The 17230-nt window shown below is 35.4% G+C and overlaps 1 protein-coding gene across 2 annotated transcripts in view; it reads left to right on the top strand.

Annotated features, from left to right (window-relative positions):
* LARS2 (leucyl-tRNA synthetase 2, mitochondrial) overlaps nucleotides 1-17230 on the top strand; it is an 86148-nt gene that overhangs the window by 13748 nt on the left and 55170 nt on the right. For both annotated transcript variants that reach the window (XM_018075858.1, XM_018075859.1), the window contains exons 4-7: nucleotides 662-753; nucleotides 4167-4227; nucleotides 11968-12057; nucleotides 15353-15496. In XM_018075858.1, the coding sequence (XP_017931347.1) occupies nucleotides 662-753; nucleotides 4167-4227; nucleotides 11968-12057; nucleotides 15353-15496 (387 nt within the window). The remainder of the gene's footprint in view (nucleotides 1-661; nucleotides 754-4166; nucleotides 4228-11967; nucleotides 12058-15352; nucleotides 15497-17230) is intronic.

Here is a 17230-nt window from a genome sequence, read left to right as displayed (position 1 = left end):
ATTTTCATGCCAATAGGAAAGATGTATCTCTATTTCAACAGAAATTATGTGTTATATTTTATAGTAAACTTTTCCCCCACTGTTATTTGTAGTCATGAAATACAATTTGTCATTTTGTAGTCTATCTTTACAAAAGATATTTCAATAAAATTTGACTAAAACTGTTTTCTTCATTATCTTAATTTTATTTGGTAGATTTAAGGTTATTGTAGGTTATTTTTCTTTTTTTCTTTTTCAACACAGAAAAAATAGGGTACACATCAAGTACAGTTATAAAAGTCAATTATTTTTACTTGCTTTCATTTTTAGAATGAATATTTGATTCTGTCCAGCAGTAGCATAAACTGCTGATTTTGACCACCACAAAAATTTACAAAGAGTTCATTTTTTTCACCGTCAACCTGGTGTTGAAATAGTCATGAGGATTTATTGCATAATACTTTAAGCTTCCTCTAACATCTTATTGCAGATAGCAAGTATGCTTCATAGTCATCTTTTAAAGCAAAGCTAGCCCTAGTTGGCAGGTTTGGAAGAGGTTCAACTCAGACAAAGCAATTGCTGAAATGCAAAGCATCATTCGTTATTTGGAGTCTTGTGTGTGTTGCTGATGCCATTCCAGAAAGTTGCATAACATTGTGTTTTTCTTCTTTTTTGCTGACAGGTGATAAATCCAATGGGATGGGATGCATTTGGTTTACCAGCAGAAAATGCTGCAGTTGAGCATGGCCTTCACCCTGCAAGCTGGACAGAGAGGTAATTTTTAATGAATTGAAGTATGACATTTCCATGGGGGAATACCTGTACTGTGACCCCCATAAACCAACAAAACAGAGCAAAAACAGCGTAGAAGAAAGACAGTACAGAAAGAACCAGGGTTATTTGGGACCAAAGTACATTTTAAGGGACTGTGCAGATGATTCAGTTTTGAAAAATAAATGGGATGATTTTCAAGGTTTTAATCTCAAGGACCTTTAAATTGTAAAGTGGTAGAATATCAAAAGAGAGACTTTTCCCAAACACACAAATTGGTTAGTAAGAAATAAATCAGAATTTCATTATGGTGAGGTAAATCTTAGTATAGAATACATAGTTGAAGATTATGATCTACTGATTAGATTTACTAGCAGTTTTCAGTACCATGCAAAAGAGGAAGGAGATAGTTTTTTTGTTTCAGACTGGGTCTTAGGAAGTGCTAAGCAGCTATTATTGCTGCTGATTTCTGTGAACATCTTGGGCTTTAGACCACAGAATTGGGTGTTATATTCCCCTAATATTCTTTAAAATAAGTAAAAGGTTATGTAAGTAAATACTTTCTATAAGTAACTTTGAAACCAATCTTGCTAAGTGAAGCTGTTTGTTGTGCTCTGGATGCAGTAATCTAGCTGTGGTACCTTTTTAGACCTTGATCCATTTCCTTCCTTGATAATGCTGTTTCTTTGGGATTTTTTCATGCTTCTTGTCCCATCTTAAGATACTTGATACTTTTCCAGCCAAAATACGATGGCAACTGATTTCTCTTAGGAAGAATGCATGTGGGCACTACACTCAAATTCTGAGTTACTTCTGCTCAAATTTTTAAAATTACCTTTATGTATTATTTAGAAAGAGTATGCCTGAAAACCATTTGCCATGAAGACACAAAACCCTGGTTTTGTTCATTCGAGGGAGTCTGAAAAATCCCTGTGCACAGTGTGTTGTGGGCTATCAGTTATATTGTAGCATGGTCAGTAAATCAATGATTTCTGTCTTCCTTCGATAAGCCTGTATAAGCTCAGCTGTAAAACACATCTGCGTATCTGTTACATGAGTGTCTCATTTTTACCTCAATTATCTTGATGGAAACTTCACCAGATAGAGCATTACTGTGATCCTTCCCTACCTGACAAATGAGGCACAGAGAAGCAGAGGTTGTAACTTTGAGACAACGAGGCTGACATTAAATACTTGCTGACTGCAGAAGGGTTAGTGTTTTCCCCTTCTTTCTACTACACGGTCTACCTATTATACTGGCTTTGGCACTCGAAGGGCATCTTGCTGAACTGACTCAGTTTGCCAGCTCAGAGGAAAGCCATTCTGCCAGCTGACTGAGCTGAATTGGCTCAAGGGAAAAGCAGTGAGCATGTGGGGCAGAGACTTGTGCAATAGCAAAGAACCGTGTCAGCTCAGCCTGTGTCATCTTTGCAGTTTGTCTAGTTCATATCAAAAAGCACGTGGCAGGGCACAGCCTGAGCTGATTACCTTCTGCTGCTTTCTGTGCTCTTCTCTTTTTCTCTTTTGTTGTAAATAGGTGTGTATTGTTCCATATACTTAAAGCAGTTCAGCTAGTTAGTTGCAAGGACAAGATGTTTTATACTGGAGAAAAGATTTGCTTTCAAAGTTTCCTTAGTACTGAAAAGAGCAATTATCTAGTTTTAAGAGTTAGCTATAACAAAAAAACTGAGAAAAGGTAGCACATCATAATTGGAACTTATTACAGCAGCATCCAAATAGAAAAAATATTTACATACCTAATTTGTTTTCGTTTATGCTGAGGAAAGGAGTTGGTTCATCATACGGGCAGTTTAAATTCTGACCACTGAAGTAATTAGTGTCTCCCATTTTCTCCACTGCCTCTGTCTCAAATGTTTTTCATGCCTGCAGCAAGGATGAACTGAACGGAACATGAAGCTGTGGCATCAACCCTGATGTGTTTTAGTCATCCCTGGTGCAGACACAGCTGCCCCTGTAAAAGGGGGCACACTAACCATTTCAGTTTGCTTGTTTCAGGAGTGACCAACCAAATTTCAGAGTATCTTGATTTGCTGAAGAGGTGATTTCAAATTAACTTAAATTGACTATTACTTCTTATATTCTCAAAGATAGGAAAAAACATAAAACAAATTGAAGACAGAGTTATTTATACAAACAGAAAATTTTGTTGGCATGAGTAAGTATAGCAGCAGAAGCTTTGTAAAAATTACTCAAATTTTATTTTTTTTAATCAGTACTGTTAATTTTGAATGGGACTTTAATTAAAGCAGCACTACTAAAAGTGGTTTCTTCCAGTGAAAGTCATGAGTCCATAAGAGGATTTCCTGGTATACCCAAACCAGGAAAGATAGCTTACTAGAAAAGGCAGGCCTTTTCCAGGTACTAAATACTTGCATTTCTCAGTTATTCAGCAGTGCAAGTTTGCTCTGGATCAGAATTAAATGCTTGATTTCATGACTGTCAACTTAGCCACAGTGGGAGGATAGATACTACCTCATCTGACATAATGCATTTTAGTAGAAAGGTAGAAGTCCATTAGAAATTTTAACCAATGTTACAGTATGTGAATGACTTCACACCAGGTCACTAATTAGTGTCGTGTAATTGTGGGTATTTTGGTAAACTGTATTTAGTACATTTTCAAACTAAAGCTTCACTGTATATTCTGCTGTATCTTACTTTACATTTATAATATTATTGATCTGGGGCAACATCTAGCCCTATCTAGCCCTACAGTTTCACTGTTGACTTAGGTTTTCTGCTGCCACCAGAAGTTTAGCTGTTCCTTGTTGCCTCCCAGAATATATGTTCCCACCACCTCCTTTGTGTTGGCTCAGCTGTTTTTGTGGCCCACAGTCTTGGTTTGATCAGCCTGTTGAGCAGAGGAAAAAAAGAAAACTGATGGGGTTTTTTTTGAGAACTTTTTGTAGGGAGTGTCTTCAGTTGAATGGGTAAGCTGATTCAAGTCATCCTATAGCCACACAATCACCAGGATAGCATTGTCTGGATAGAGCAGGATTAAGCTGATGGTAGAAGTGCATCCTACTGCATTAAGAAGATTTCAGAGGGCCCTTTGGCTCAAATGCAGTGAAGATAATTAAAAATAATGAGAAGTGGTGCTTCAGTAATGCTTCCTTCAAACTGCAGTGCCATATTTACTATTAAGTTGCATTAAAATCAAGAGAAAAAAAAAATCTATCTTGTATACATAGCCAGATTGGACCAGAATACACTGGGGACTTTTAAAATTATTATTTAAGATGAGTATTCTGACAATTCTGAGATCATAGTGTTTAGAGGTTAGCTAGTGCTTTTGATTTCTCAGAACTTTTTAAGCACCTGATTTTAAATGTGATCACACGATAGAAATATTTTAAGTTAATAATTTTTAATTTATTATTATTATTATTTTGCAGTAATATTCAGCACATGAGGGAACAGTTTGATGCACTAGGTCTCTCTTTTACATGGGAAAGGGTAAGATTTTCTTTTTAAATGGATACTGCTTTATTTTGTTGTATGATGCAACATTGAAAGCCATGGAATTTCACTATTTTATTTATGACAATATAAAAGTCTTTGGTAGTGACCAGTTAAAGTTGTTAAACTGTAAAATTGAGCTTTTTATCAGATTTTCCTCATCTTTGAAATACTGATATCATCTGATAATATCAATGTTTAGGAGAATCTTTAAAGTGATTTCAGTTTTGTATTTGGATTTTTCTCTCTGCTTTTTCGTCTCTTTGAAGTATCAATTTTCTGTGTTAGAAGGAAGGCAATAGTCTAAACAGATATTTATGAAACAGCAATGCCTTTGTGTTAAGGTATGTATTTTTTGAGGAGCGCTCTCTTCAATGTGTATGTCAAGGGCTCGGTTTTGATATTCCAAATTCTGAAGCATAAGCCTGCATTTTTGTAGATGTTCATATCGTGACAATTTTGGAAAACATAAATTTTATTTAAAACACTAGTGCTTGAGAATCAGGTGTTCACCTTAAAAAACTTCCCAAACACAGATCAGATCATAAGCTAATGTCATTTTCCAGTTAAAAAAGGAATTAATGTTTGAAGCAATTGTAAGGCTATTGCATTTACCAGTGAATCAGTCTATCACTGCCTTTATATTCTCAGCAATAACTGTTATCACCTTAATGTGATTTTGAATAGAGTGATGGAGATGCTAATCTTGGATTTTTATAGCAGTATTGTAGATCTGAAAAGGGAACACATTACTTTCTGACAGTCTGAGACATGCCATCTGTTTTCTTTAATCTTGAAGGTGAAGTTGTTTATTTGTATGTCTTACATCTAAAAACCCATATTTCATCATGTCATATATATGGCAAGATTTTTCAGTATAAGCCTTTTTAGTAAGGTTTTCGTTTTCTTGGTAGCCAAAAAGTTGCTCTGAAAATAAAAGATTTGTTGTGGAAGGTTCACAGCACACATGCTTGACAATTATTTTCTTATATTTGAAACTGATGGTATTAAGAAAATTCAGAAAATTCATCTCCGTGTATGGACTTCTGTTTAACCCTTCCATTCCAAAGAACAGATGGAGAACTGGCAGTACTGAAAACCATGGCAGGAAGTATAAGTACACAGGGAAAAATCATTTGTCATCTCTGTGCCTGTTCTTTGAAGCTTACCCTCGCTTTTCTAGTAAACCATGTTTTGGTTAATGAACTTTCAGGAGTCTCTGAATACTTGTGAAAAGGGCTCTGAAACTCTACAATGTACTCCACTGGAACTGTTGTGTAATTGAAATACTTTGAAATGCTCTAGGGACATGTAGTTTGTGGTTTTGAAAGGTAAGATTTTAAAACAGCTAAGAAGCGTTCCTGGAAACACAATACATTTTATTTTTCACTCCTTAGCTAATCAGTTAAGTTTTATTTTACCTAGAAAGCCTATGTTACTAACTGGAGTAAGAGTGATCTGAATAGTAGCCATTAGTAATAGATATGTTTATTCATTGCAAAAAATGTATGATGCCTAAAATATTATATGATCTTCAAATGCACAGATATTTGAGCTAGCCATGAAAGAACCTGTGGAAATAGAATCCGTAGCAGAATGTGTTATCCAGACTGATAAAACCTGCTTCTCTGCAAGGCTAATTAGGCTGGGCAGAGCATCTTACTGCCTCAGCTGTGCTGCTTCTGGGGTAACCCAAGCATCTTTGCACAGCAAAGCACTGTGCTGTGCAGGTACCTATCAAAAAAGTGAGCTCTTTGAGGTAAGGAGTATTTTTTTTTAGTATTCTCTACTTGTATGGTTCTAAATCAGGGGGCTTACAAAACACTGACACTGCAAACAAACCCAGTAGCATTAGTGACTCCTATGAAAAATCCAAGTAAGATACCTTTTATATGTGTTAGTTTAATTAACCAAAAGCCATTATACAAAACAGGAGTTTGTTTTTAATTTAATTTCACTGGTCTTGCTTAAATCTACCCCTCCATTGTGCTAGAGCGTAGTGCTTAGCAAATACATGCTGGAGGGAGCCCATTCCCCTAACTTAGATACCTATTTTAGTGTGTGGTAAATTGCCTTTTTAGAGTGTGAACCTTTTATGTTAACTGTCCCTGTCCTCTGTGGCCAGCTTAGAGTATATTATATGGCTAGGTGATGGGAAGGGAACTTAAATAAATGTTGCCATTTTAAAAATGGTAAAGGAAAAAAGAAGTGAGGGGAAAAAAAAGTCCATTTTGAATACCTAGTGCATGTAGCTGTGCTGAAGAATCTGGCTACCTATAAAGTCATGTCTGGTGGTCGAGAAATTCCTGTCCAGGAATATGAAGACTAGGTCTAATTTTATTGCTTGATAAAATTATTATGCACAAATCCCAGTGCACCTGCGATAGTAGAAATTTCCTTTTATTTATCTGTGGGGTTTTTTTTGTTGTTCTCTGTCTTATAAATCAAAATGTGCAAATATGTTTATGTTGCAGCAGTAAGTAAAATTATTTAATCAGTGAGGCACCACAAATAAGACATTATTAAAAGCCAATTAGATGATTTTGGACAGTCAAGTTACAAAGACACCTTAAAATTATTCTCCTGAACAGAAAATGTAAGCAAATGAAAAATGTAATTAAATGCATAAAATAACTCTATAAGTACTTTGCTTTTAAATACTGATAGTAGTCTAAAATTTTTTACCTGAAACATGGAGGTATTTTAAGTGCCTCAAGTAAGAAATGTTGTATTTTTAAATCGCTTCAAAAATTGTGCGATTTTGGGGAGATACTTAGAAAAAACAATAAGAGAGAGAGCATTTCTATTCTGAACATTTATGCTTCTCGGATGCAAGATTACAAAGCTGAAGTTTCAGCATGGAAGAAATGTCTCTAAGAGACATTAAAAACACCTGCAAAATTAAAAAATCCCCAACATTGCAGTTATGTTTTGATTTTAAGATACCAATAATCAGAGCATTCCTGGTGGTCAGATTTTTCACAAATATCACCTCAGATAGCATAGCAATCTGCTTGCCACTTTTTTTAAAGATGATTTTCAAGGAAATTAGGCAATATAATTTTCAAAGATTCATGTCATCAGCAACAAGGAATGGAGAGCATATAACATTTTTCCTTTCTTTTTCTCGGGAGTGCCATCAGACTGAATGCATGTTCCCAGCAAGCCATCAGTTCACCACTGCTGTTACTATCAATCTATAATTTTCTCATAGAAAGTAGCTCATTCTGCATTTCAATTTCTGCATTCCAAGTGACATACTTATTTTGCATAAGAGTACATTAAAAAAGACAAAATCTTTGGTAGATTTTCTTTGTGCAGATATTTTTCTGTTTAGATTTGAAGTCATTCTTGTGCTCTGCCTGAGCATGCATAAAGCTAACAATACATAGAGCATTACCTATGTACCTATGTACATTGTATGTACAATGTCCCTATTTCCTTTTCATCCACATATCACTGATAATCAGTGATCCTACTTGTAATTAAATAAAAGAAGCAAACTGTTGATACAAGGCTACTTTTTTTTTCAAGAAAGATATTCATGCTCTAAAATGTAGGCACTGAATGACATTTGTATTTGTAGCTAATAAAGCATAAAACTAAGGGCCTTTGAAATACAAATATTCAAATTAATTTAGAAATGTAGGTTGGTCTATCTCTGAACCTCAGAAATCAAATAATTATACTTTCAGATGAGGTGTTACATGCCCTTTAAAACCAAAATAGGCAAATAATTGATTAAACTGTTTAATCTTCCCAAATAGAATTTGAAAAGAATCTGCCCAGATTTTTTCTGCTTGTCTCCTTTTAAATAAGTGCAACATGCCTATCTTTAGGATAGCATAAGACTATGGTAAAAATAAAATTATTGGCAATAAACTAGGAAATTACTTCTCTCCAGTTATACGTTATTCATAAGGCCTGGTGGATCTTAGAACAAATAAACCTTTTCATGCAGCCTGTAAATATTACTTTTATTTGAAAAAAAAAAAGAAAGCCATGGAAGTAGCTTGAAGATGTAACTTTCTTCTTAAAAATACTAGCAAAAACCAGTTAAAAGGTCAGAGATTCATAGTAGAACATCGTAAGAACAGAGCAGATTTAGAAAAAATAATGAATTTTAAAACAGAGCATTTGAAAATGAGTTTTTCTTTTATTAAAAACACCAAAATCTTTCATCCAGTTTGAGTTGCGTTTTTTCAGGATTTTTTTAATGCAGACTCTTTCCTGATGGTTTTCCCATATTTTTTTGTAGCTGAAAGGAATTTTTTTAAACCAGATTTTTTCATTATGAATGGCCCTTTAACGTTAACATGAATCTATTGCTTCCCAGTTGCAGTGCTACCAAATCTAAATTGTAATACTGCCATTTTAATCTGTAACTGAGAATTTATTTGCAAGAGTAAGTAAGATACCAACCCGTCCGTCCATCGTGGTATTTGTTAGGAACAGATTACTGTGCTGCAATAAATGGATTAAGCAAGGTAGTTTTTAATAAGGGTAGGTGTCTTTCTCTTCTATGTACTTCTAGGTACTTGCCAGTACCTGTCCTTTTAAAAGCAGACTGTTCTTACAGGTGGTTTGTTTTAATTGTTGTGATGAACTGATTTGATGAATGAGTGTCATTCCTGTAGGAATAAGGAGCACTAACAGTAACCAATGATAAAGAGGCATTTTGGTGAGAGTATCGGATACTCTTTTTGAAGCTGACAGGAGGAAAAAGGAAAATGGATGGGGAGAAGAGGGAGATGCTTTCCCTCCCATTTCATATTACCACCTGAAAGGCAGAGGTAATGGATGATGACTAAATCTGTCACAGAACACTGAAGAGCAAATGCAGTGGACAGTGAGCAGTATCTTACATATTTGTAAAAGGGTTCTGATTTTTTAGTAGGTATTTTATTTTTGGAGAAAATATGTTAATGTCATGTTATATATATTCACTGAACCGTTTTATGATTTGGGGTTCTATATGTGTGCTGTTTATGCTAGTGCTCAGATCACAAATGAGAAGCAGAAAGTAACAATTTTTGGCAGGGTGGAATGGCTCCAGCGTGCTATTTTTCAATCCCTTTTATAAACTCTTTTGTGTATTTCTGAGTTAAGTTAGTTATGTTAATGCTCTGCAGATCTTTGTCATGCTTATAAAGTATAAATAGAAACATTAACATTCGCCTTAATTTAAGCATGATGGCAGCATAATGGAAACTTTTTACCAGACATCATTTATTTAATCAAGATCAGTAACTGGAATACATAGAAAATTATTTTTAACTGTAAATCTTAATGTGCTAAATGATAGGCAAAAAAAGACCCAAAACATATTTTGGGATTGACAAGAGTTTGCTGGCTTGCCTTCAGCAGCTCATTTCACTTGATAGTGATGTAATTTCTCTTTCTTCGTTAACTTCAAATGCTACTCCAAACCTTCATGGTTATAAAGTTAAATTATGAACTTGAGTGATCTTTTTGCAGCTCAATGACCACACAGCAGATTTTTTTTTTCAGTGACACGGTCTGCTGAATTTCTTTCTAAAAAGTGTCAATTTACAACTTGTGAGAGACCACGTACATGGGATTCCATTCTCAGGAGTTACCTTGTATCTTGTAGCTCAAGTTTGTCTGGCTTGTAACATGCTTGTTTAGATTGGGACATGTAATCTTTTTGTTTCAGAAAGCACAGATCTGCCATTCAGGGCCAGAAGGACAAATCTCCAATCATTTTACAATTTTTATTTGACAACTCACTTTGTTGTCCTACCCGTTTGTCTGTTGCTCAGATAGTCTGACATTGTACTGAAGGGGATTGTCTCTCTTCTTTTATGTGTCCACTATTCCAGTGGTGAAACTCTGTTGCCTGTAGTGGCATCACATTGGCAGAAGAACTGTTGTCACTGTGTGAAGAAGCAGGGGGGGGGGAAAGAATTACTAAATGGATAGTGTTTGGTTGGAGAGATGGAAATCAGACTTTTATCAAGTGGATTTTTTTCAGTGCAGAGCACAGGGAATTAATCAAGCAACTGTTTTTCATTACTAGGTCTTCACATGCTGTGCTGAAAACTTGCCATTAAATGTCTGTTTCTGATCTTGAAAGCCTCTTATACCCACTTTTGAGGCACATCTATTCAAAGGTCATATTAATTGTAAAAAACAGTGTTTCAGCACTGGAATATAAAGTTCAAAGCAACTAGAATATAAAGTTGTAGAAAAAAGAATAAAAATTTTATGCTAGAGTGTTTCAGATGTCATTTGAGTAGCAGATGATATTGCAGGAGTTGTGTGTAGTGGGAAGCTTAGATGATAGGAAAGCCCACGTGAAAGACATTTCACATTTGGAGCTATTCCTGGTACTTGATAACTATTTATAAAGGGAATAAATTTTATCAGTGGCTTACTGAGAAAGTTTTTATCAGTAACTCTAAAATCAAGAGGTGTTTGTGTTGATTTGAAGTTCAGCCATCTTCCACTTCAATATGTACAAATGTGGTCAAGCAGAAAGTTTGTAGAAATGTTTCTTCTTTAAACAAGTGCAAGTTAAAAAGAAAAAGTTGAGGAGGGAAATCTGGTCTCTACTGGTACATATTAAAGATGTAATGAAAGCTTAAATACTGAGTTACTCAGTTCTTTTCACTTTGGCCAAAATTTAAAGTATGTGGGTGCGAGCATATAGGTTTGCATTGTACCTGTGAAACCTGTGTTTGCGTTGAGACAACTGGGAGTATGTAATGATGGAATCCCTTAGTCATCTTTGTATATTATGATGTTTACTTGAAATGCAGTTTGTTTTTTTAAGAACAAACATTTAAAATATGGAACTTTGTAAGCAATTGGTCAGTAGGTTGTTTTTTAAATATTATATTCCACTTAAAACTTAGAAAATGTGTTTGAGTTTTGAAAAAAGCTATCCGTTATAGTTACTTGCTATTCTCTTAATTCCCATTCCTCCTTCTTATGTTGTCTTTTATTTTTTCTGTCTTTATTTCCCTCTTAACAGTCCCCCTCATTTGTGACTTCTTTTATGACTCATTTTTTCCATCCTTCAAGCTAGAGCCTTCTCCTAACTTGAGCTGCCTTGCCTTGCTTATTGACCTTTGGATGTAAGATATCCTTTGCAAGTCTTTCATCTTGAAGTTTAGAATCTTACCCTGTATTCAATCCTATCTGCCCCACATGTTCTGTCTGACAGCAGCCCGGGTTCCTGTGTGGTGTTGTTCTGTCCTCACGCATCCAATGTTTCAGCTGTAAGCCCCTTGTTCTGCTCATTTCACTGCAGCAGCTCCCAGCTGCCTCTGAGCAGTCAGCAGGCTCTGTTCCTGCTTTTCATTGCTGAGCAACAGAGGAAAAGGCTACCTGGCTAGGATGGCTTCTTTGACAGAGGTCTTTTTTTTTCTGGTTTTGCTGTTTCCCAGATCAGACAGCTGTGATCATTCCCATTCATCTTCTGTTCTTATATCTATCAGCATTAATATTACAGGATTCTTATATTCCATGTTAAGAGGGAAACTTTTCTTTGCACATCAAACCCACACAAAACCTGTGTTCTCTGATTTCGTGTACAGGTGAATATCACTAATTGTAAACATGAGGTTTGTATGTGAGCACAGACATGAAGAAACAGTTTTATTTTCTCTGTGGAATATATTATACACTCCTAGGTTAATTGTCTATGTTAAAATGATGTAAGAAAATACTAAGCATAGTTTCAGGAATTTTTATTTTGTTTAATTTCTACAGGAAGTAACCACTTGCTTGCCAGAGTACTACAAATGGACACAATATCTCTTTCTTAAGCTTTTTGAAGCTGGGATAGTGTATCAAAAAGAGGTAGGTACAAACTTTGAACTCTAATATTTTACAGGTACACTAATTTAAGTTATTTGTGTCAGTGGCACATTTCCAGATTGTCCATTCACATTCATTCAGTGATTGTGCTCTAATAATTTTAAATCACTCAAAATAGAAATAATGTTATATATAACTGAATTTTATATGTAACTAACTAATAAACCAACATGAATGGCCATTGTAACAAGTCAAATCAGAAGTGTTTATTGTCAGAGATTTGCATTGAAGTGCAGGATCAGAATATAGCTTTTATTAGTTTGTTTCCTGGCTTTAATATATAATTTTCTATAGATCTTAACTTCCCTCATGAAAATATATGACATTGTGATCATTAGGAGTCTCTTCAGCTGTGAGATTATTTATCTGCATGACATTATTGTGATACTATCTCAGAACTGATGGGATTGGATATGACAGTTGGAGATTGGGTGCATAGCTGTCCTATTCCTGAACCCTATTTGTGATCTCTAAAGTGTTGCAGAAGAACTGGATACCATAAGACTATCACAGCTGTTTATCTGCTAGCAGTACATTAAGAAATTATAATATTTTGTAAATAACATGTATCAGGCTATCTGAAAAGTGAAGTTAATTGTTTAAGTAGGAGGTAAAACAAAGATGTTAAATGAGTAGTCCAAAGAACTCACTGTATAGCCAAGGCAATGCAGTTCCAAAATACCTGAACAGCTGCATTTAAACAAAGTAGCAATTTAGTGAATGTTTCTAGCTTAAAATGGGAACTAAGATTTCTTAAATACAATTTGATATTTCATTTGTATTTTATAGAAACCAGAAAACCACATAGGATATAATTAGGGATGTACTCTAATTATTCTCTGAACCCAGGGAAAGAGACTGATGGTAAAAGGTAGCGTTTAAGATGGCAGGGTGTTACTGAGCTACTTCTCCCGTTTGCATAGGCAAGATGTACTCAGAGATCTTAAATGATAACCAGCAAAAAGCCTCAATATGTGATATGTACTAACATGCTGGATTTGGTTGGGGGTTTTTTATTTTTTTTCTTGTGTAATCATTTTAATTTGTAATTAAAAAAATTAAACCCCTGTCTTTGCCGTAACAAATATATTTATATATGTAAATTTGTTTGCTTGACAAGTGACCCCAAGCGAATCTGAAAAGCACAAGGTTTGCTGCTTCATTCCAAGCAATGATGGTATACAAAATAAATTTTTCATGTAGGCTCCAAGTACTGTGGGATCCTGGAGGTGTTTGGGTACAAGTGATTGAATCTGCTTCCAACTTCCATCTGCTTTCAAGTCAGGGATCAGTTTGAGGACTTAAATCAGCATCTGTCAACCTGTAGGGGATATAATCTCTAGTGGATATGAACCAGTTGCTTTTTGGCAGGAAACAGATGGCAGAGAGAGCCCATAACCCTGGGTCTCTTCGAATAGTCGTATATACTTAAAGCATAAATTTATCTCATGTTGTCAGTTTATCTGCAGTATATATTAAGGAGTACTTTTGCACAGCTTTAAGTCTCCTTTATTACAATTTCATTTTGGGTACAATAACTCTTAGCCTTACTGTGACAATAAGAAGACAAGTAGAGCGTTAGCCTAGTTAACACTCCGTGCCAAGGAGTATGTGTGTCTGACCAGAAATTACCCTGGCAGGGACACACAGTATGTCCAAGAGATGCAATTATGGAGGATTAACAATGTCTGTCTGGGTGCTACAGCATTCATAGTGGACACCTTTATTCACCATAGCAAAATCCTCTTTCTTTTTCCTGCAGTACTGATCTAGTCACTATACTGTAGAGAATATTGACCTGGCCAGAAGTGGGTGTCTCACTGAGGATAATACCTGCCCTGACTCTGTGATTTTGATTAGACACCTGTAATCTGTAGTGGACCCAGAGACACCAAACCCAGAGATACTCATGCTGTAGATACCTGAAGTTGGATGAGACAAATCCTATCTTAAAAGCATATGGTCTATATTGGCATAGTGAGGAGACTGAAATTATTGGTGTGCTCTGTATGCTCTTGCATTGTGCTTTCTTTGTGTAGATGACTTTCAGCAGCTTCCTGGGGTCGTAGTTTTAGAGGCTGTCATTGTCAAGAAGTTGCCTTTGTGAGGTATAAGTAGGAACTAAAGATTTAATTTATTAGCCAAGTTCTAGATATTAGTCAAAAGTCTGTGAGAGATGGAAGGAACAAAATGTAACTTTAAAAATTCAAAGACAAGACCTTTCAGCTACTGATTTCTTAAATGGGCACTTCAGAAGATGATCGATGATAGATAAAATGTAACATGAACAATATGAGGACAGTGATTAGTATTTGATTGAGATACTAAGTCCTCCTCATCCCAAAAAATGCATTTGAGATTTTCAGAAGATCTTTAATGTATTAGAACTCTATGGAGCTACTGTTTTTCAGTCAGTCTGATTTAGCTCAAATACTAAATAACACTCAATGTACTGGATTACACTTCTTTATTGCTTTGATTATAGGTTTTTTCTCTTACTTTCTCTTCATTTTTTCAATTTAATATCTAGCATTTAGCAACACTTTTGGAATGACTGATAGGATTCTTTTGTGATCTTAGATCCTTTATGGTGAGTGATCAGCTAAATTGTTGAACACTGGGGAGGAGAGAGATTTTGATTTTTGCTCCCTCCCCAGTATATTATATCTGGTATCTCAATTAACCTTAAAAAAACAAGGTTTGTACAGTTGAACACTAAGATATATTTCACTTTGATGCATTTGTGTTGAGAAGGAAAGGTGATTGAAAAAGTAATTCACACAGCAGACAGAAGTTATGTGCAGATAATATCAACTCTTTCACTTGAAACATAGTTGACCATTATACTATTTCTTTGTGATTATGTCCTCTCAAAGTGGACATCCTTTTTTATTCATCTCCCTCAGTCTGACTCAACACTTTTGGATTAGTAGTGAAGAGCTTTTAAGCATCAGACTATGTCATTTGCATTATAGTCGATCGGAACACTTACTTATTTAACAGCCAAGCAGTCAAGTGTCAGCCTCTCCTGCTAGCTGGATCAGTCTAGAAAAATGCTGCCAACTGCATTCTTGGGTCTTTTGAATTCTGAGAAGATGAATATTCAACACATCTTCAGCTGAATCCATGTTGCTGATTCAAATGGATGCTAGAAAAATATAGAAAACTCAGGGGTCCAAGGTATACTTCTGGATAATTCTTTTGGTATCTGGAAAGTAAGATTCTATTTTTTAAATAGCTACTGAAAATATTTTTTTCTTCCTGTAACTTTTTTTAGGCCTTGGTAAATTGGGATCCAGTGGATCAGACTGTTCTAGCTAATGAACAGGTGGATGACAATGGTTGCTCATGGCGTTCAGGAGCAAAAGTGGAACAGAAATACCTCAAACAGTGGTTTATCAAAACAACTGCTTATGCAAAGGTATGAGAATGCAGTTTTTGGAAATGTTGGTAGCACTTAAAGAGGTGAATTTTCATCCAGAAATATTAATCAAACTGAACACGGTCCTTTACATATACATGTTTGTGTAATATATAATTGCATAATAATATATGTGACCCATCCCTGTGTATGTGTGTATATAAAAATTATTATCCCTGAAATCTTTCTGTTCACCTCTTGAAGAGTCTAAATAATTGGTGTGGGGTTAAATATTGAAGAAATCAAAAAGTGAATTAGAGGTGAATGAATGATTTCTGAATTCGCACAATGACGATATTTACCAAGTGCTTTTCTGTATATTTTGAGTGTAAAGCTATGCAGTCTTTAGGAATAGAAAATTGTTTGTCTAGTTGGCCTGTTGGACCTGTGGGCTTGGCGCACAGCCTATCATCCAGCATTCATTTCCATCTATGTTTGAACCATAGTTCTCTACAGTTAACTTCTCTTTATTGAAGATTCATCTGGACCTTCTATTTTACTTCACTTCATAGTGTACTCTATTTGATTATCTGTAATTCAAAAAGTATAGTTTCAAGTTATTTAAATATTCTTTTTTTTGTTCTGAGCTCAAATTTTGATTGTAGTGGGACAGTATAACTTGCACACCTATGAATTCTTCAACAAAAGTTTTGGCTTTATGCTCTCTGAGATGAAAGTATCGACTTCCTGTTTTGTCTGGGTGAAGCTTTTATTCCATCTGAGTATTTTGTGTATTAAGACTTCAAGTACAGATTGCGAAAGTTATTTCCAAGAAAATGTTAAAAATTCATCTTTGATCCTTTTCATGAGTCTTAGATTCAAGAAAATAAATTTCCACTCATCCGGGGAGAAGAATGTCTCACTCTAGGTCCATTCATAAAAAAGAGAAAAACTTTAGATATCCTACATGGTGCTTTGATTCTTCATACACAGAGAGGTACTTGAGATGCATGTTTTCTGATTGTGCTGTCTGTTCTGGCAGTAAAGAGGGAACATTTGCTATAGCTGAAGGAAAAATGGATTTTGTCTGCACAATCACAAAATGATCACAGTGTTCTGAGCTTTTTTTCTGTGCCTTTGTGACCAGATTTCATGGTTTATGACCTTTGTGATATTTCAGGGTCTGCCCCGACTCACTTTTTCCCTCAGTTTAAGGCTGGAGCTTCATTACAGTTTCTGCCTTTACTGATATGTCTTTTGTCTATTATCTTTATAAAGGTCGTAGGAAGTAATGACTGGTATTTCTGGACTGTATCCATGCTTACACCAAAGCACTTTTCTCTTATGTCCCTCTAAGAGACGTGAATCAGCCTTAAAGTTTTACTCATCACGACCAAAAGACAAGACTGAGGAGCTTTTCAGTAACCTTGAAAATACCCTTGCCTTACAGGATTATTGCCTCTTGCTCAATATTCATACTCTAGAAATGCTGTTATGGGAAAGGCATCATCTCTTGGAATTATCACGTCTCCAACATGTCATTCCCCAATAAGTAGGCTCAGCGGATGATAAGGAACTTTTGCCTCCACAACACCCCCTCATCTTCACCCCAAAGATGTCACCTCAGGAGACTACCATATCCTTTACCTACATGAAGGGTAAATGTGCAAGTGACCTTTTGCTCTTGAACACCTTAGTGGTATCATGAATGAGAGCTACTTCTGCTTTTCATTTGGGGATGAACTTTTGTATAAACCCCTACAAAATCTTAAAGCGTTGCTACAGAGGACAGTT

The sequence above is a fragment of the Manacus vitellinus genome, unplaced genomic scaffold, assembly GCF_001715985.3.
Source record: "Manacus vitellinus isolate BGI_N305 unplaced genomic scaffold, ASM171598v3 scaffold_3_pilon, whole genome shotgun sequence".
Lineage (NCBI taxonomy): Eukaryota > Metazoa > Chordata > Aves > Passeriformes > Pipridae > Manacus > Manacus vitellinus.
This window is presented reverse-complemented; position numbering and strand designations above follow the sequence as displayed.